We start from the raw sequence: 21497 nt of genomic DNA, 5'->3' as shown, positions 1-21497 counted from the left end.
CAAATTGTTGACTCGCGAAAGGGCGTTGTCTAGTTGCCGTTAATATCTTGATGCTTTTTCTCCCACGTCGCTAATGCGGAGGACAATGTCCCATCCTCCTTCCTCTGCAAGTTTTAATCATCAAAATAAGACTAATGTGTCAAATGTTAATAAAAATTAAGCAACTTACGCTCTTCTGTCGATGAGCGAAAAAATGTATCGACCCTTGTCTGGCCTTTGTCTGCTTCTTCTTCGCATTTTGTCGGTTGCGGTCAGCCTTTGCCTGCGAGACATAAATTCATTTAATTCGATTCGATGAGAAAAAAAAATCATGTTCAACTCATACCTTATGTTCCGGTGTGTTGAACACCTCTATTGCCTTCAACCAAGCCTCGTGCGTATAGCCCTTTGGTGTTTCTTCTCTGGCGAGCTCTATTTTCCCGCAAAACTTGTTGAAGAATCTAGATGATAACTTTGACTTTTGGTTGCGTCGCAACCGCTTCATTTCGCGAATGATAGTAGACTCTATCTCGTTGCGAATGCAATCAGCTGGCACTCTCTCGCCAGTTGCAGGATCCCCGTACACAAAACGGTACTCGTTATGGATTGCGGTCATAACGGCCGTCACATGCTGAGGCTCGACTTCATTCCAGTCATTTGCGTGTGCTTGAAATGTCGCCTTGATCAAGTTTCCAAGACGGTTCGAGAATGTGCCGATCAAGGGATTTTGCTCCCTGATGTCCTGCCTGGTAGAACATCATGTGTCGCCGATCGTAGCGAACTACATTCGCACCAGGAGTCCCTACCCCTGCTCTCGCTGACACGAGACCCTTCGTTGGTCCACGTGTGTTCTTTGATCTGGAGGATCCCGGCGTCTGTGGTGGATCCTCGCCTCCACCTGCTCCAGTCGACATCCTATAAGAAGAAAATAAAATTATAAAACAAAGAAATGTGGACGACACCACTGAGTGTTCCCAGATTCATGTCATTGTGTTCCAAGCTTAACCTTGCGTCTCCAGGTTGAGCTTGAGGGGTCGTATTAAACACAAGTGTGGGAGATTTTTGGCCTTTTGGCTACGACCAAGTGTAGTATATGTTCTTATCAGCTTAATGTATGATAATTGGTTTTCTCGGCTAAGGGGACCAACAGATTCGGAGCTAAAGATAAATTGTGGAAGGCTCACGGTATTGTTCTGCCGGGTGGCCTCCAATGATATAAAGAGCACTTAAATTAGTCCGCAAAGCTTTTTGAATTTTGTTTTATTTACAACCTTGGAGGTTGGGATATTTCATAAATAAAATAAATAATTTACAAATATGATTTGGTAGATAATAAACTTTATTTAAATAAAAGAGAATATTAGCTATTTTATTATAACAAATAGAATATAGTTGTTATGATTCTTTTTATTATAAGGATTAATATAAAAATAAAGTAGTTAATTAAATCTTAGATTTTTTCTAGATTCAAGGATCTTGAAAAGCCAAAAATAGAGGGCAAGCTATAAATAGAGGGCAGGGATAGAAGGAAATTACGACTAATAAAAGTGAATTTCATTTTAAAATTTGACTTAATCAATTCTGTAAGCTTTGGAATTCAATATTTTATTTAGATTCTAGAAATATTCTGTAAGCTATAAAGAAATATTTTAAACTCTAGAAGTCATAACTTTTTTTTTTGTCTTTAGAAACATATTTTATTATTTGAACCGAAAAAAAGAACATCGAGAAATAGAATGTTACGTGATATTACATTGAGAAATCACGAATAAATAAATAGAAATGCTTGTGTAGAATCTTTAAGTGTTTTTTTTTTAATTTCATGTTTCAGGAGATTAAGAAGTTGAATATGCAATTGACTTCTCTTGTTTATGTATATGTATATTTATATATACACATTGGTTATAATTAATTGTCTACTAAGGATTTTTAGGTAAGATTTTTGTCAAATACAATAAATAAGTTAAAGCTGGATTAATTATATAAAACTTATTCACGAAGGTAATTGTCGGAATGTTTGTGCTTTACATATGTTTTGTTAGCGGGGATAGCTCAGTTGGGAGAGCGTCAGACTGAGAGAGAGACTGTCAAGGGAATCTTATTTTTTTAAATGGATTGTAGAAATTGTGGGAAAGATACTAAAGCGCCTCAAAATCCTGGAAAATGGATTGTTTTTGAAAATGGACTGTTTCTAGTGGATTTCGATTCTAATTGGTTCAAAACTCTACCGAAATTTTGGCAGAGTTTCTCCTATAATATTGTTAAACCAAAAACCTGAAAACTACTTTAAAAACATTTAAAATCCATCCAGAAACTATCATATTAATTAACTAAGTCCTAAACCGAGCCTCTGTGGTTCGATCACAACATTTTATCAATATCTATAGTTTAAACAATTAACCAATTTCAATCTTAACTAAACTAACATTTAAAATTTAAAATTAGTTACATAACCAATTTCATTATTAAGTACAAATTGTTAACAATTTAACTACAAATTAATTAGTTAACTAAACTAACAACTTATTAACCAATTTGATTTCCACTACAAATTAATTAGTTAACTAAACTAATTATAAACACTATATATATTAACAATTATACTACAGTAATTAATACATGTACTTATTAAACACAAATATACTTCATTCATTAAATTCACAAATTAATCAACAAGTTAATTAAATTAACTACTTATTAACCTAACATATTAACATACTTATTAATAAATGTAATAACTAATTAGCATTTTTATAAACATGTGAATTAATTACATAAATAACAACTTAACAAATTTATTTACCTAATTTATGAACTTAACTAACTAATTACTATAACTATTCAATTAATTTAATTAACATAAATAACCACTAACCTTCACCGACGGGGCTGCGAGGTACAAGGCGCGGCAACGCGGAGGCGACGCGGCGAGGACGGGGCTGAGGCAACGCGGCGAGGACGGTGGCTCGCGGTGGTGGCTCGGAAAAGAGAGAGCGAGGACGGGGCTGAGGCGACGCAGCGAGGACGGGGCTGAGGCGACGCGGCGAGGACGGTGGCTCGCGGTGGTGGCTCGGAAAAGAGAGAGCGAGGACGGGGCTGAGGCGACGCGGCGAGGACGGGGCTGAGGCGACGCGGCGAGGACGGTGGCTCGCGGTGGTGGCTCGCCGGGGTGGCCTCGGTGGTGGTTCGCGGTGGTACCTCGGAAAAGAGAGAGCGAGGGAGATGGTGGTGGCTCACGGTGGTGGCTCGCAGTGGTGGCTCACGGAGGGATGGAGAGAGGGTTTGGTTTTTTCGGTTGTGACCAAATGAGGAAGACGAACCAGGAAATTGTGTTTTATAAACTAACCCTAGTAATCAGGTGCGACAAGTCGCACCTGATACTCAAATAGGTGCGACTAGTCGCACCTAAAAACACTATCAGGGGCGACTAGTCGCACCTGATAGTAAAAAAAAAAACTTAAAAATTAATTCCACGTCAGACAAATGAAAAAAATGAGGGGGAGAAGTTGAGCGCTGAATTTTTTTTGGACTTTCAGGTGCGACTTGTCGCACCCGAAAGTTTTCAAAACTATTGGGTGCGACTAGTCGCACCCAATACCACTTAAAATCAGCGAAATTTTTTTCTTTTCTGGAGCCCTTTGGGTGCGACAAGTCGCACCTGATGCCTAATTAGGTGCGACTTTTAGGTGCGACTTGTCGCACCTAATGCCCCTCCGCACCAGAAAGGTTTATTTGTAGTAGTGAATTGTGATGAGTGGATCCATTGAATATTATCTATGTTTACCCTTCATGAATATCATCTGCTAGATGGGATTTATAAAATTACAATTTTACCCTTCTAGCTGTTATTTCCTCAACTCATTTGTTGCTTGTGAATAAGTTTGAAACAATGTATTGACGAGGAGCTAACAAGTCACATTGATTCATCCAAAAGAGTCATGACTCAATTTGAACACTGGCCAGTTCATTTATTCACATTCCAAGGAACAAAACATGATGTGATATACATTGCATTTCAGCAATCTTGTACATGAATTCCATATCTATGAGATCTTCACAAAGTTACTCATGAAATCTTCATAACTTAGTACTTCACCAATAGGTCCTGTTCATAATCACATAGTGAATCCGAACTCTGACTTTCTCAAATAAGAATACGTAAGCTATGAAATGACATGTCTCATTTCAGGATTGAGGTAAGCACGATGCAATTCATACATAGTGACTTCGAGACATAAGAGGTTAAATGATTTGTTCTTATTCTGTCTCTAGAAGTGCATTGGTCAATTCAGTACCTTCAGAAGATACCTAGAAGAACTATAGAGTCTCCAACTCTCAATGTCCCATAACCAAACATCATAGATTCTCCTAACAATCGTACTGAGATCAATAGTCCTTTGATCCTTAGATTGCAAATATATTGTTTTAAGAAAACCATGAAGAGTTTGTTCATGCAAATCTACATTTGTCTCTTCATGTGTTGTTAGGTTTGTTTAAGGACTAAAGACTATAAATTATCATAAAGCTTGAAACAGACAAGGAAGAATGAATGAATGTTCAACTTTTATCAATAATTCAGCAGTTATAAGCAAGAGTCTACATCAAATGTACATAAGTAAAGACTACTACTCTTGTTGTGGGCATCATTGACAACACATAAATTAGTTGACTGAATAAGTTCTCAAGAGTGAGAATTAATTTCGAGACACCTTGAATAGATTTAAATTAATTAAAATCAAATGAGAAAATTCTCGTTTTTACTCTATAATTATTCTCCATTTAATTATAGATGGAATATGAAGTTATTTTAATAAAATGACCCATTATTTGCAATAAGAAAAAGAAAAAAAAAATATTTTTTTTGGCTGAAAATAAATACGACCACAAACTACAAACAAATAAACAAGAAGAAGTGGAACTATTTTGAGGCGGTTGATAAAGAGGAAGGATTTAAAGTTAAGACTTTGCTCAATAAAGAGCTAAAGACTCTTTTCTCACTCATTTTGCACGACCAAAGAAGTATCAGGAGAGAGATAGAGAAAGAGTGTTAACGTGAGAACGAAAGAAAGAAAGTGAAGAAGGAATCTAAGAGATTGTCGTGAGTGCTCGCTGGAGAAGGAAAAGAACGTGTCGATGTTGGGTAACAGTCTCGGAGTGATCCAAAGTTGAAGAAAAGAGAATCAAGCTCGTGCCATCATCTATACATCAAGGTAAACAAGAACCCTAAATTTCTTTGAGTTTTAGGTCCAAATTGGATTGTGAAATTGCGGTTTTTGGATTCCGAAGGAGAGAGATAGAGAAAGAGTGTTAACGTGAGAACGAAAGAAAGAAAGTGAAGAAGGAATCTAAGAGATTGTCGTGAGTGCTCGCTGGAGAAGGAAAAGAACGTGTCGATGTTGGGTAACAGTCTCGGAGTGATCCAAAGTTGAAGAAAAGAGAATCAAGCTCGTGCCATCATCTATACATCAAGGTAAACAAGAACCCTAAATTTCTTTGAGTTTTAGGTCCAAATTGGATTGTGAAATTGCGGTTTTTGGATTCCGAGCTTGCATTGTGGAATGGAAAATGGACAGTACTTCCATGGCCTTGAAATTGTGGATTGTTGTTGTTTATTCTTGGAATTTTGGTTTGGTCCGATTTTCTGAACTGCACAGACACGAACGTGGACAGTTTTCTATGGTCGGAAATGATTTAGGTGGTTAATTTATTTATAATATTTTTTTTTTGTCTGGATAGTATATTTCATGGGCTTTCTAAAATGTCCAAAAACATGGAAATCCATTAAGTAATGATTTTTCAAAAATACTATTTCAAACCTGTGAAATCTGAAATTCCGAATCTGTGAACTCATATTACGGGATGTTTTTGAGGTAGTTGCATAACAAATATTTGAATTTGATGAAAAGGCATCGGAAGAGCCGAGGTGGAAGAGGCTCGCCAAAACTTCTACAAAAACCGCTTCAAGGTCAAGCCTTGCAGTGATCTCATTTGTCGTCAACACGTACACATGATTTCATTATGATTGTTGTAAAGTAGTAAAATGTTTCACTCTTATAATAATTTATTTTGTTACGATGAGGTGTAAAGATGCTTACTATGTGTAGGATAAATAGAAACCACCTCACCTAACTTACACATATGTCGTGAGTTCAATAATTTATCATAAAAAAAGATCATTAACTTTAATTGTAAGTATAGATTTTCCTTATTATAGATTTTTTATTGTACTGCAAAATGAAACAATTGACGAATATGAAAAAAATAAAAATAAAATAAAAACTAGTGGTTGGTGCGCTTTAAATTAAACACCATCCAACTTTTGTCCTCTTATTGACTTCGAGCAAGTTTGCCATATCGCAATTCGCAAGCCTCTTTTGGTAATTTAAAAGGTATATTAACACTAATAATATCAAATGAATGTGACTTACTAAATGTTGCTCAAAACTAAAAAATTGACAAAAGTAATACTAGAAGTAGGTGAGAGAATTTATTTTTTCCTCAACTGCCCTAAAGACACATTAATTAATGAGTAAACCAATTAGTTTTTTTTTCTTCGGTACTGAAGCTTCATTTTGTTCTCAAACCGTTTTTAAAAAAATACTCCCTCCTTCTCCGCTTGTGGGTCCCCGGAGGTTTCTTCATGAGGGTCGTCGAAGTCCTTCTTCACGTGGGTCGTAGGAATCTTGCTCGCCGGAATCCAAAGGACGGTTTTTTTTTCTACAAATTATAGGTTTGAATCCTAAACCCATTTTAAAAGTCCAATCTCCCAAATAAATATGCTCATCTTCTTTGTTGGTCATTGACTCAGCGTGGGTCGGGACTTGGCTCGTCTGCTTTCTCACTGTGGAACCTTGAACTCGTCTTCTACGTTGCTGAGGAGGTTTGGGTCAAGATCCAAAAATTCTTCAAACATATTTTGGTTAGTTCGTCGTCTTTTTAACAAATAAGAAGACGTTAAGTGATTTTATTCATTTTGAAAGTGGTTCTAATGCATTTGTGAGCGATTAGTTTGCCAAAAATTGAGTTTTTTTTTTCTTCACGATTTTTCCAGGTGTCATGAAGTGGATGCATTTCGACACATGTGTCACGAACTGGATGCACTTCGGGACACAGGCTGGATTCACTTCGTGATACATGTGTCACAGACTGTATTCACTTTGTGACATATGTGTCACGAAGTGGATGCAGTTCGTGACACATGTGTCATGAACTGGATGTATTTCGATGTTAACAACCTTATTTTAATACTTATATCTAATGTGACTGAACATATACAACGATGTCGGAAATATGTTTATATGCTTAAGCATAGCGGGAAGTGGCTACAATCGGGCGTATACCAAGAGGGTGATACTCTTACACTTTTACTGCCTACCAACTTGAATTACCCTAGCTTGATTCAAACATTGTACGATCGGTTGAACGTGACCCCTGCAACACATCCAATCATCGTCAAACACTAAGCTAATGAGCTCATACCGCCAACCATAGACGAAAATGAAAGTTTACGATGTTATTTTCATTTGAGGAAGAACGAACCAAACCGGACGATGTTGAATCTTGTACTTGAGATTAGTTAGGAGCCATTTGAGGATAAAACCGCGGATGGAACCTCTTCTCCATGGGTTGGATCCACTCCAACACCAAACACAAGCGAGAGTGGATTCGCTGGCAATCCAGGATCATTCCAAACATGCCGAGTCCTATATCCGAGTCACATGAATGGGATTTACCAAGTCCGGAGCCTTTCGTCAATGATACTGTTGAGCTGGATGACATCAATACTTTTATCCAGGAGACACTGACATCCCAACCCAGAGGGTCTCCGCCACCGATTATTTTGTCGATAGAGGCTCCACCATCGACTCAACACCAGGGAGAGCTTCCTCTTCCGCCACAGCCACCCACTCGATCCCAAAGAAAAGAGAAGGTATCGAGCCAAGACAATGGGGGGGGGGGGTGCGTACGGCTCCAGAATTAAATACATGTGTCAATACTATCGATATTGACGTGTTGGACATTTTATCTTTGATAAGAGAGTGAGAAATTGTTTAATCCCCCGTGAAAGTTGAACCCGAAACCTTCTATGTTGGCTTCGGGTACACACATTTTCCACTCCTACACATATAAGTCAATGACATAATAAGTGAAACAATTACATAAAGTCAATTACATCAAATATGTGGCACGAACTGATTGATTTGGTGACCGATGTATCACGAACTTGCCCACTTCGTGACCGATGTGTCACGAACTCATTCCCTCCGTGACTGATATGTCGCGAAATGGGTGAGTTCGCGACACTTTGGTCACGAAGTGGGCGAGTTCGTGACACTTCTATCATGAAATCAATCAGTTTTTTACTGATATGTCACGAAATCAAACACTTCGTATCCTAATGGGTTTGTGACATTTACCTTTCGGGAAATCAGAGTTGACGGACTCTCCAAGGCCGCTGCAACGCCTGAAGTCTCGGCCTTGTTTTTACTCTGTATCAAACACAAAACAAACCAAGGCAACCCAATCATCATAAATAAGCTACATAGGTCACAAAAAAACGTAAAAAAGCACCTAACATCCAAAGGTGTATCTTAGTTTGTATTCCGTCATCGTCAAAAATTTTTGACGGCTCATCAGTCTTCCATTTCGAAGCCGTCCTAGGGCTTCGTCAGACATTTGTTGAGGCCTCATCGGCCTTGGCCAATTTCGATTTCGTCATTATAGACTAAGTGAAGATAAAACCTAAAACAAATCAAGTCAGCAAATTTCAACAGCTTCAAGACCAAATTTCAACTCAACAATTTCAAATAAAACCTACAGAACAAAAAAACCGACAATATAAATTAATTAATCTCACACACAAACAAACACATACATATATTAATCCGGAAAAAAATTAATTAATCTCAACAATACCGAAATGGGTCGCCGAAACAACTTCAAGACCGAATTTCAGCTCAACAATTTCAAACAAAACTTACAGTGCAAAAAAACCGGCAATACAAATTAATTAATCTCACACACAAACAAACACATACAAAAATTAATCTAGCAACAAATTAATCTGGCAAGAAATTAATTAATCTCAACAATACCGAACAAACATGCAACTAAAAAAAATTAATCCGGAATTCTCGAGTTAATTAATCTCACATAAAAATATGCAAACTTGAAATGGGTCGCCGAGATCTATCTAAAGCACAACCAAGATCAAACACACACAAACAAACACATACCTAAATCTTGGTCGCCGAAATCTGGGTCGCCCAAAATGGGTAGCCGAAAATACTTTGCCTTAGCCGAGATCTGGGTCACCGACCGAAGAGAGAGAAAGAAAGAGAAAGAGAGTGAGGATGGGTCGCCGAAATCTTGGGTTGCGCGTGGGTTGAGCGAGAGTGGTGGTCTGGGCTAGGTTCATCGTTTTTTGACCGAGAAAGAAAGAGAAAGAGAAAGAGAGGGAGAGAAAGAGAGATAAAGAAATCTGTGAGCGAGAGTTTCAGAGAAGATGAAGAGGTGTGCGAGGGAAGTTTTTAGAAAACAGGGGGAATTTTTTAATTTTGTCGTTTAAATGAAATTTGAGGGTATAATAGTATTTACCCATTGGGCTAAGTATTACATGTGTCAAATTTTGATGGTATAATAGTATTTACCCATCGGGCTAGGTATTTATCCATTTGAGGGTAAGTGACATTCATTTAGTATTATTAGTGTCAATATCCCAATTTAAAAATAGTTATGTAGAAAAGTTATATATATATATATATATATATATATATATATATTGGACTCGGGTTTATTGTGTAAAAAAAGATGCAATTATATATATATATATATATATATATATATTCTTAGTTACAAGGCTCAAAATTTCATTACCTTTAGCTATGGTTGAATGGCCGGAGACGCGGGACCGAGCGACCGATCAGTCTAGGGGGCTAAGGGCGGGCCGAATGGCCAGGGGGTTTGGGGCCGAGCGACGGAGTGGCTTGGTGGCCGTAGCCGAGTGCCCTTATCGTGTTGCCTATGCCCATCAGGAAGGGCTCAAAGTCCTTTTCTGATGAGTCGTCGTGCTTCTCTAGAGGTCCGGGATAGATGGATAACAACGTGGAGCACTAATATGTTGTGAACGAATAAAGTATATAATTTTTTAATTAATAAAATAAATATAAGAATAAAACCTCAACTTTAAAACCCATACATCAACAATGGCGCTCTTTTTTTTCATGTCATATATATTTTAAAAGAATAATTTTTGTAATTATAAGTCTACCTAGTGACCCGTTTCAAGCTAGAATTACTATTTAGAGATAATATTTTATACTCGAAGAGTCCTTTCTTCCGTGCTGAACTGTTGACACCAGTTCTACATTTTGTCTTTGTGCACCGTAGAGAAAAGGGGTTCTGCAGGAAGAATCTAATTTGGGGCAAGGGGCTTGAAATACCGCTTACCATTATTGCACCGCATTTTCAATTTTGCTTGTTATTTATCTCTTACTTTCCGTGGTACACCATGGTATTTAATGAAGTTTATAGGTTATCGTTACCTCATGGTAAATCGTTATCGAGGTAAACTGCAAAAAAGGGTCTACTGCGGGATATTTCTTAAACAACTACGGAAAACAGTATATATTTACACATACACACATATTATTAAGTGCTTAATCCATACTTAATGATAAATAGATTTACAGTTTTAAATTATAATAGAATTTACATCACAAACATACAAAACATAATTCACACACACATAAATTATAAAATGAGTCCACGTCATATATATACTATATAGAGTTTCACACCGTACTATATAGAGTTCACACTTCACAACATATACAATGTCTAAATCGAAATCACAGACAGATTACTACTCGAAGTTAGATTCAACTCTAAATCAACCAAAATAAAATTAAAATCATTCATATCTACTAAAACAATCTAGTCAAAATAATCCACTATAATTCAGATTAAATTCTTATTAAATGTAAATTCAAGTAAAAAAAAGAAATAAAATATCAACAAAATTATACTCCTTTCATTCATGATATATGAAATTAAATCCTTCAAGACAAAAACATAAGAAAAACTCTAAGTTTGGACGAGAGCTAAATTATTTACTTGACGATTACACGATAAATTGAGGTATCAGAGAAGAATCGTGGATGACAAAAGCGGTAAGAAGTAAACATGTGCGGTATACCACAGTAAGGTGCAAGAATTGTAGAGGGGATGGTCGAGAGTTGAAGACCTCACTTTTCACTCAAATGAGCTTGTCCTGTAAAAAGCTACGAAAAGGTGAGGTTTTATATATATTTTTTACTAGATCGGGTGGATAAATGGGTCGCGAGATTTGAGTCGAACACCACGAGGAATTCACGAAAAAAAAGACATTTGTGAAATATTATCAAATTTCTACCGTGGACTTGCGTGAAATCTCGGCGATATTTGCCATATTTAAAACTTTGGTTTGTGGTACCTGTGTTTTTTTAGGCCCGCTCTTATGTAAAAGCGTGAGTTGGATATTTAAAAATATCAAAATATCTTATATTATTTGAAGTTTAACAGATTAATTTGCACTTTAAGAATATACTATTGATTTCGAGAATCCGAGATACAGAGAAAAGGAAAATAAAAAGATTCAGAAGAAAATGTAATGATTTCCTTAATTGATTTGACTGAAACATTTCATTTTTAAATATTCAAACAACAAGGCCGCGTTAGACAAAACGACAGCGAGAGAAAAAGAATAAAAAAACTACAAGTCATTTAAATAACAAGAAACGACTAAACAACACAAACTTGTAATACAAGCAAACTAACAAAAACACTAATTGCAACGAAAAGGACTTCTGCATCAACTTCAATACTCCTCCTCAAGCTGAACTGAAGATGTTCTTCAATTTCATCTTGGATGTTAGATGAAGTAGAGCTGGTGAAGCCAATGGCTTAGTGAAAATGTCGGCAATTTGATGTTGTGTCTGGATGGGAAGCAACTTTATAGAGCCTTGCTGGAGATGATCACGAACAAAGCGTAAATCAATTTCGATGTGCTTAGTGCGCTCGTGAAATATTGGATTCGAGGTTGTGTGCAAGGCAGCTGATTGTCGCAATAAATCACTGAGGTAGCTTCTGACTTGATCTGAAAGTCCTTCATCATCTGTTGCAGCCATAGCACTTCACTCATTGCAGCTGCCAATGATCTATACTCAGCTTCTGAAGAACTTCTCGAAACTGTGGTCTGCTTCTTTGATTTCCAGGCAACAAGTGACTTACCTACAAAAACACAATAGCCAGTCACTGATCTCCTAGTGTCAGAGCAAGTAGCCCAATCAGCATCAGAAAAAGCTCTTAGTTGAGTAGAAGAGTTAGAGGGATAGAATAAACCAAGACCAGGATTTGCTTTAATATATCTAAGCAAGTGATGAACAGCCTGTAAATGAGATGTTCTAGGAGACTGAACAAACAGATTCAAACAATGCACAACATAAGAGATGTCAGGACGACTAATGGTTAAGTACAAAAGACGACCTATCAATCTTCTATACAAGGTAGAGTCGGGGAGTAAATCTCCATCATCCAGAGATAAAGAAATCTTAGGATTCATAGGAGTCTTTACTGGTTAGACTTAATAAAACCTGCATCTTGAAAAACTTGCAAAGCATATTGTCTTTGACAAATAACAATCCCAGTTTTGGATCTGGCAATCTCAAGACCTAAAAAGTATCCCAGATTACCTAAGTCCTTTAATTTGAAATTGTTACTTAACATGACTTTAACATCAGAAATAAGAGTAGCATTAGGACCTGCCACAATGATGTCATCTACATAAAGGAGGATAGCAATGAAAGTACTTCCAGAACCACGAGTATAAATGGAATAATCACACCTAGATTGAGTGAAACTTGCATGAACCATTGATTCACTTAACATCAAATTCCATTGTCTTGAAGCCTGTTTAAGTCCATAAATGGACTTATGTAACCTGCAAACAAGTTTCACATTCGAATCTTTGTGCTCCTCCTGTTTCATATATCCCATAGGTAAGTCCATATAGACTTCCTCATATAGATCCCCATTAAGAAAAGCATTGCTAATATCTAACAGAGAGAGAAACCATCCCTGAGATGCAGCTAGACTAAGCAAAAATTTCACCGAGACTAATTTAGCCACAGGTGAGAAAGTGTCAAGAAAATCAACTCCCTCTTTTTGAGTATAGCCCTTAGCTACTAATCTTGCTTTTTCTTCTTGCTATGGATCCGTCAGAGTTCATCTTGTTGGTAAAAATCCATCTACATCCAATAGAAGTCTTGTTCTTTGGAAGAGGAACTATGGACCATGTATTGTTGCTATGCATGGCATCAATCTCCTCCTGCGTGGCATCTCTCCACACTTTCTCTTTGACTGCTATATGGTAATGTTGTGGTACACACTGTGCTGAAATAGAAAGCACAAAATTTCTGAAGGGCATAGACAAATTCTCATAATTCAAGATTTTATCAAGGCTATGCTTGGAAATAAAACATTCACCTTTGTTTATGAGGTTACAGTGGTAGTCTCTCAAGTAATTTGGCTGTATATGAGCTCTAGAAGACCTTCTTACTGCCAACTCTTGAGGTTCATGAGAAGAAGTGTCAGCTGTCACAGGGTCAGGAATGACTTCTTCAATGTGAGTACGATCCTTCAAGCCATTATGTGCTGAAGTGGACTCCTCATAATTCTTATTGCCCTCATCTTCAGAATGAGGAGCAGGGATCACATTAGCCACAAGGGTAGGAATAGGAGTCTTCAAAAGGATCAGTCCCAATGGTAGGATTTTTGATATCATGAAAAGGAAAGAACTTCTCATGAAACACAACATCTCTTGATACAAACACTTCCATACTGTTCATATCAAGAAGCTTATATCCTTTAACACCTTGTGGATACCCTATCAGAGCACATTTTCTGGCTCTTGGATCAAACTTGGTCCTGTGTGCCTTCAACGTGGATGTAAAACACAAACAACCAAACACACGCATAAGACTGTACATAGGTTCCTTTTGATACAAAAGCTCATAAGGACTCTTGTTCAACAACACATGAGAAGGAATCCTATCAATGATGTAACTATCGGTTAGTACACAATCTCCCCAAAACCTTATAGGAACCTGAGATTGGAAGAGTAAAGATCTTGCCACATTCAACAAGTGTTGATGTTTTCTCTCCACAACAGAGTTTTGTTGTGGAGTTTCAACACAAGATTATTGATGAATGATCCCATGTTTAGAGAAATCATCTGTAAAAGTAAGCTCATGTGCATTATCAGACCTAAACATCTTGATGCTCTTAGAGAAATGATTATTGACATACGCAAAAAAATGAGGAATGATAGAGTGAACATCAGATTTGTGTTTCATAAGAAAAATCCAATAAAATCTGGAAGCATCATCAACAATAGTAAGGAAAAACCTATGTACCAAATGTGATTGGACCTTATAAGGCCCCCAGATATCACAGTGCACAAGATCAAAAACAGCATGAGAAAAATTGTTATGAGAAACAAAAGGTAAACGATGTTGCTTAGCTAAGGGGCAAACATTACAAGGTTCATCATCTACATCATTAATAGAACAATCTAACCGGTGTTTTAGAGAGTTCAGTCTCTTATTTAAAAAATTTCCTAGTCTTTGATGCCAGGTATGAGAAGAGACAGAAGCTTGATTCACACGGTATGCTGAAGAACTGAAGAGATTGTTCTTGGACATGATGTAGAGGTCACCTTGGCTCTCACCCCGGCCAATCATCCTCAATGTCCTGGAATCCTGTATTAAGTAGTAATTATAATGGAAAGAAACTATGACATAAGACTCTTTTTCCAAAGCTTTCACAGAAATCAGATTGTACTTAAAACAAGGCACATATAACACATTGTATAACACTAAATTCTCATGCAGTTTTACAGTCCCAATCATCTTAACAGAAATGGTAGTATGATTTGGAAGAGAAACTATAGAATTTTGCAGAATTCTTAGATCATAGAACAAAGACTTCTTGGCACATATATGTCTAGTAGCACCAGAGTCCAAGATTCAAGAATCACAAGCAAAATTCAAAGTTAAGGAAGAATTAACCAAACCGCAAAGACCTGTGTTGAACGAGGTCATGTTGACTTCTCCAGAAGCAGCTTGATTCGCCTTGACTGAAGTGGCGAGTTGATTTGACAGGTGGTTGATAATCTGGTGGATCTGATCAGACTCAGATTTTGAGACGACACTGCCGAAACTCCATCGAAACCTCCCCCATTGCCTTGTCCTTCCACTGTATTTGCTTGGCCTTTGGTCTTGAATTTGTAGCCTGGAGGATAACCATGCACCTTGTAACACTTGTCCACCGTGTGACCAAGCATTTTACAATGAGTGCACACTAATTGATCGGTCTTTTGGCTTGAGCTTCTTGGAATCGTCTTTGATTGTCATTGCAAGAGTGTTGGATTGATCATTAGCTGACTGAGATTCAGATCCAAAAGATCTCTGTGTCTCTTCTTGAGAAAGCATGGCATAGACTTTGCTGATTGGAGGTATAGGTTCCATCAGGATAACTTGGCCTCGCGCATGCGTGTAATTCTCATTCAATCCCATGAGAAACTGCATCACATACTCTGATTCAGCATATTCAGCCAATTTTGCCTTACCTCTACATGTGCAGACACAAGTACATTCCGGCATGAAATCGCACAGATCTTGATGAACGGACTTGAGTCTTGTGAAGTACACGTCGATCGTCTGTTGATCTTGAGAGAGATTGATGATTAATTCTCATTTGAACTGGAAGATTCTTGGACCATTACTCTGTTGAAAACGATCCTTCAAATCATTCCAGATATCCTTTGATGTTCCTCCGAAGAGTATGCTCGATGCAATATTCTCCTTTGAGACGGAATTCGTGATCCAGGCGATGATAGTGCTGTTGTTGCGACTCCATAGGCGTAGGAGCTCTGGATCTTCAGGCGAAGGCTTCGGGATGGATCCATCAATGAAGCCGAGCTTGTTCTTGGCTTCAAGAACGATGAGCATCGATCGACTCCATGAGATATAGTTCGTCCCTGTCAAGATGTTGGAGACGAGACTTTCTCCTGAGGAATCATAATGATGAAGGTAGAAAGGTGAAGATTGATCTTCAATGGTCGACCTAGGTCGAACAATTCCGGGAACGCCGGTGATAGGAAGCTCCGTCGATCTTGATTCAGGATCTCCCATGGAAGCGGACAATTACTGAAACCTAGAGATCGAGAAAGGAGAAGAGAGGTCGGAATTCTCAGATGCGGATGAGCTCTGATACCATATTGATTTTGAGAATCCGAGATACAGAGAAAAGGAAAAGAAGAAGATTCGGAAGAGAATGTAATGATTTCCTTAATTGATTTGACTGAAACATTTCAGTTTTAAATATTCAAACAACAAGGCTGCGTTAGACAAAACGACAGTGAGAGAAAAAGGATAAAAAAACTACAAATCGTTTAAATAACAAGAAACGACTAAACAACACAAACTTGTAATACAAGCAAACTAACAAAAACACTAATTGCAACCAAAAGGACTTCTTCATCAACTTCAATATATACAAACAACTTCCGATAAATAAATAAAAAAAGCATATACAAACAACTTTACACCGTATTAGAATTTGTCAAAGCGATTCTGTGTCTTTTGATTTCAAGAATTTGTAGTCTAAATGGAATGAATTATAATAGTTTGGTAAAAGGGGAATCACAATGTGTTCGGAAGGATCACGATAAATGAATGAACGACACAGTGCACAAATTAAACAATCACATATATCTGCCGACCATTTTAAGCTTAGAAATGCAAATGCACATACATATAGGTACTGTTTAGTTACAAGATCACCTATCCGATCAAAATAGAAAAATAGTGATCAAATATCTCCCCCCCCCCCCCCCCCAAAAAAATGGTGGTGAGAATCAGACATAAATTAAAATAAGAAGTCGAAGTAACTTAGAAGTTTCTGCCTTGGACACTAGACAGTCACTTCTTGGCGGCAGAAATGGACTCGACTCTTCCGTCATTGCCTCCGAGCAGCAAGTACTTATCCTTGCGGGTCAACCCGGTGCACTCGAAGCCCAAGGAGTCTCCGATGAGCCTCTGCACGTGGTTGGCCACCTCGATGGTCGACTTGCCTCCGCCGCCGCAGGTCATCTCCTCAGGGAGGCGGTCAAGGAACGTGATCTCGTACCTCGGCCGAGGGTTCATGAAGAAGAAGTAAGGGTCCCAGAACTTGACCCCCCTCACGGTGGTGCCATGAAACATACTCTGCCTGGAGTTAACTGCCACGGGAACGATCCGGTCACTCATCTCCGCAAACAGCGCCGAGAATCTCAGCAGAAAGGGCTCGCGGCACGTGGTGCCCTCAGGGCACACAACCAGGTCGCCCTGCAAATAAAATGTACGTTTATAAGCAAGCTTGTGTTCGTAAAGATATGCATGGAAATGGAAGACGAACCTTTTGAAGGAGGGCGGCGATGCGGCGGGAGTCCTCTTGGCGGTCGCGGGTGAGGTTGATGGCGGGGATGGGGGAGAGGAAGCGCGAGAGGCGGCTGACGGAGTAGGTGACGGTGGAGACTTTGCGGCCGAGGGCGATGGCTGCGATGATGGGGTCCAGCGCCGACCTGTGGTTGCACACATACAGGTTCCCGGGCCGGCCCGGGGCCGGTGGAGGGGGCCGGTGCCCGCGGATTTGGAGGTCGATTCCCAGCAGCGCGTACGTGTACGGCACGATGCGCTCCGGGAGCGGCAGGTTTATGTACACGCGCGCTATGCACAGCACGAACCCCAACGGAAGCCACAGGTACGTTAGCAGCGCCGTCATTGGGTCCGGCCGTTGGACCAGACGTCCGTCGTGGAATATTATCCGCGATTTTAGCTTCTCCGGCGCTGTTACTCTCGCTGTCTTGCTTGGGGGAACCATGTAACCCTCCTGTAATTCATCATCACCAATCACATATCATACTGAGAGATCTCACGGACTTAAAATCTGAATATTAGTTCAACTATCGTACTTTTCAGTACAAAATATTGTTTTCCTACTGCTTTCTTTATTCCATATATTTCTTACGAGGGTGAGCGAATTTTTTTATTTTTTTATTTTTTTTTTTATTTTTTATTTTTACATGTAATATGTTTTCTTTAAGGGTATTTGGATTGAAATTATTATCACGGCCTTTACTTTTTTTTTTTTTTTTAAAAAGAGTAAATAACTAATTAAAACGTTTGAAATTGTTGTATAGTTAACGTTTCATTACCTAAAATTTATATCTGTAAATATATAGAAAGTGACTATTTATCTAAGATTTACGAAACGTTGGCTGTTTAATAATGTCAAACTGTAATTGTGACTATTTACCTAATTGACCATTTTATTTCTGTAACATGTCAATTAAAGAAATAAAGGAGTGTACGAAATGAAAGTGTAGAAAGTTAATCTAGATGATATTTTATGCCGTTTTTAATTATGCCTAAATAACCTCCCTGACTATCTTATAACAAAATTAGTTTGAACTAACTCAACTTTATTTCAAGTGTTATTTTTAATATTAATCTTCTATAGTTTAGTTTTTTTTTTCTTCTTAATATTTAAAGTTATAAGTGTGTATGGAGTGCGGTCGTAATTAAGAGCCTCGCACTCCATAAATCCTTATAAGTGGGTAAAGGACATTTAATGCATATATACGTTTTGTAAGCTAATAAGTTTCTTTGTAATGAGACGGACATTTATTATATCTTAAATGCCCCAATAAAATCATTGAACGGACCACCTAATCTTTGAGCTGGAATCCAGTTGGAGGCTTTTAAGGCAATAGGTCCCACAAGCATACATTCAAACATGTCACCATTAACTATGCTACTAACAATATTTATTAACGCGACTATCATTATTTTCTTAAGAAATGACACTCTGCCAGAAAAAAGATACAAGCAAAAAAAAAACCAAAAATATATATACATCGCTACAGGTCATACTTTTTACAAATCATGCACTATATATATATCACGTTAAGATATTTAGCAAAACTAAATTGCAAACAAAGGTATATTCCTCAATTTTTATACTTAAGGGGTCTACCAACATTGATGGTATAAATCGTGATCATATTTACTGAATATTAAGTCGGTTAATTGTATTTTGTTAAAAATGCATTCTTAGATATATCTGCACTTCAAATCTATCAGTAGTATAAATTAGGTTAATTATACTTTGTTGAAATAAGCGTAATCTTAGGTATGTGTTAAGACGGTAATAAAATACTACTGAGTCAAAATACTAGTAACTAAACAACTACAAATATATAATATTAGATCGCGTCCTAATAATAAATGCTTGACGTACCTTACACATGGACATGAAATCATGGTCAGATTCGCGGTCACCGAGACCGATATCCGGCGACTCATCACCGAACTCTTTGAGAACAGCCTCTCTCTTCCACTTTCCGACCAAAACCCCGGGACTCTTCACAAACCCCGTGGCCTTCTTCGTCTTAGGGTTGACCGCAATCTCGGTCCCGAGAACCTTATCTCCGCCGAGAAAGTCCTTCACAAAATGCTCGACCATCACCGTCGGGTTCGCTGTCACCACCACTCTCCGGCCACACTTCTCGAACACCTCGTAGCTCTCGGATCTCACATCCGCCGCATAAAACCTAACTCGGCCAATTTCAAAAAGTAAAAGTTAAAAAAGAAGGGAAAAGTGAAATTGAAAATAAGGATTTGTAGAAATTTGTTAATTTTTCAAGACGTACGGACCTGGGGAGGACGGCGCGGGAAACGAGCTCGATGTCGCGGATCTTTAGTCCGGCGAAGGAAATGAAAATGAGGATCTGGATTCCGATAGCTTCAGAGACGAAGAGGTAAGCGAAGATTACGGCGGGGAGAGAGAGGAGGAGAACGAAGCCACGGAAGAGACTTCCAGCCTCAACCGCCACAAGCATGAAGTAAGGGAAAGAGCTCCGAGACTTCAGAAGCGTTCCGTCCAGATCCGCAGCCACAGATCCGTACGCCGTCGTACCGCCGGTACCGCACTTCGATATCGCCGGGAACGAGTACTGCTTCTTCTTCTTATTGTTCTTGTGCTCCGGCGAAGACATGCTTGCGGTGTTTCTGTTTGAGCTCCGTCGCTCTCTCTCTTAGGGCTAGAATGGTCTCTCTGATGCGATGAGAGATTTGGGAATGTGAAGTGTGTTTGGGTGTAGTTATTTAGTTGGGTCGGTCTTCTCTGGAGGGAACGTTTGGTTCGGCCAGTTTTAAATGTGGAGGTTGGGGGTATGAAATTACGTAAATGGGTACGAAGGTGTTTCTGCTTTAGTTGCTTTTTGGCGGGTGTCTTGAGTCCAAATGACTGATATGTCCTTTTTATTCCTTTTCCCGAACTGAACAACTAGGAGATAAATAATTAAATTAAGCTTAAGTGAATGATCGTATTATATTTGATATTTTCTAGAGAACATTTTTTTTAATAAACTCTAGAGAACATTGATTCTTCATGATTTATGTTGTTGAAAGAGATAACAGTGAATAGTAATGTCTCGATATATTGATCTCGTTCAGCTGTGGACAGCTTAGTAAAATAGTACGGTTCTGCATTCATCAGGTCATTAAATATAATTTACTAAAGAAATGGTCAACTAATAATAGTAATATTTATTACCTAGCTTATTAATGATAGTTGTTTAAATTATGCTCTTTATTATTATTATTATTATTATTATTATTATTATAAATGTAATTTCTGTAGGTACAATTATGTCAAGTAAGGTATTATTGAAATAATAAACTATATTTTGCATAAAGCAACAATATGATCATCGTTTTAACAAATAAATAAAATTAGGGTGTTGGACCTTAATATATGTGAATGAAGATTTTCCAAAATCAACCAACTATCCCGATAAATATGTTAGTGAGCTCCATGTCAAAAAAATTCATAATTTGTTGATATGTATATTAAAAAAAATCTATAATTTAATAGCATATGACAACAAATTTTGAATTTGTTGACATACATCTATGAGGCTAATCAATATATACTTTCTTCAATTTTATTATGTTTGGTTCAAATTACTTGAATAATTTTTTGTTTATTTAGAGTTAGCTGAAGTAGTTTGGAAACCTAAAAGGCTTTCGTTGATTTTAAAGCTTTTATTGGTGACCATACTCTCTCTTTCTTGCTCCTAGTATGTATTTTAGTATATTATTTAGATTTCGTGCGATTCATAATTATTGTTGTTGTTCGGATATGTTGATTTCCTCTAACTGCATGGAATTCAGAAGCATATTATATTCTATATTAGACAACTATAATTCAGGTAAACAAAACTTACCTAATTCTCAAGTCTCAAGTAATGTCCCTTAATAGCATAGGGTTAGTATACTTATGTCTGTCTTATCAGTCAATAGTCTATGCTATAATAAACCAACTAATTATTTAATTATCTTTAATTTTTTAATATTAAATGATAATAATTAGAA

At 37.8% G+C, this 21497-nt stretch overlaps 2 protein-coding genes, 2 long non-coding RNA genes and 1 pseudogene across 4 annotated transcripts; 3 read left to right on the top strand and 2 right to left on the bottom strand.

The window, feature by feature from the left end:
* The first annotated feature begins 1033 nt into the window (after window positions 1-1033).
* LOC149401591 (U2 spliceosomal RNA) lies at window positions 1034-1195 on the top strand (annotated as a pseudogene).
* Window positions 1196-4900: 3705 nt separating this feature from the next.
* LOC149401590 (uncharacterized) lies at window positions 4901-6051 on the top strand. The gene is made up of 3 exons (XR_016296804.1): window positions 4901-5189; window positions 5266-5449; window positions 5886-6051. It is a non-coding gene; the product is annotated as an uncharacterized LOC149401590 (long non-coding RNA).
* Window positions 6052-6483: 432 nt separating this feature from the next.
* Window positions 6484-7254, top strand: LOC149401589 (uncharacterized). Its single transcript, XR_016296436.1, has 3 exons — window positions 6484-6709; window positions 6788-6898; window positions 7031-7254. It is a non-coding gene; the product is annotated as an uncharacterized LOC149401589 (long non-coding RNA).
* Window positions 7255-11849: 4595 nt separating this feature from the next.
* LOC149401588 (uncharacterized) lies at window positions 11850-16211 on the bottom strand. The gene is made up of 12 exons (XM_089610799.1): window positions 15803-16211; window positions 15367-15745; window positions 15101-15309; window positions 14667-14962; window positions 13845-13952; window positions 13504-13759; window positions 13270-13410; window positions 12959-13133; window positions 12780-12862; window positions 12612-12689; window positions 12095-12249; window positions 11850-11984 (listed from the first exon to the last, which is right to left on the bottom strand). The coding sequence occupies exons 1-12, from the start codon at window positions 16209-16211 to the stop codon at window positions 11850-11852; spliced, it is 2424 nt and encodes an 807-aa protein (XP_089466925.1).
* A 564-nt stretch (window positions 16212-16775) lies between these two features.
* On the bottom strand, window positions 16776-20266 carry LOC149401587 (putative glycerol-3-phosphate acyltransferase 8). Its single transcript, XM_089611993.1, has 4 exons — window positions 19776-20266; window positions 19360-19672; window positions 17476-17949; window positions 16776-17405 (listed from the first exon to the last, which is right to left on the bottom strand). Exons 1-4 carry the CDS (start codon window positions 20114-20116, stop codon window positions 17001-17003), a joined length of 1533 nt encoding a protein of 510 aa, XP_089468119.1. The 5' UTR covers window positions 20117-20266; the 3' UTR covers window positions 16776-17000.
* Between the last annotated feature and the right edge of the window lie 1231 nt (window positions 20267-21497).

This window comes from Urtica dioica, chromosome 4, assembly GCF_054948205.1.
Source record: "Urtica dioica subsp. dioica isolate 48M chromosome 4, U.dioica_male_clone48M_v1_H2, whole genome shotgun sequence".
Classification (NCBI taxonomy): Eukaryota; Viridiplantae; Streptophyta; class Magnoliopsida; order Rosales; family Urticaceae; genus Urtica; species Urtica dioica.
The sequence above is the reverse complement of the archived record's forward strand: the minus strand, read 5'-3'. Positions and strand labels throughout refer to the sequence as shown.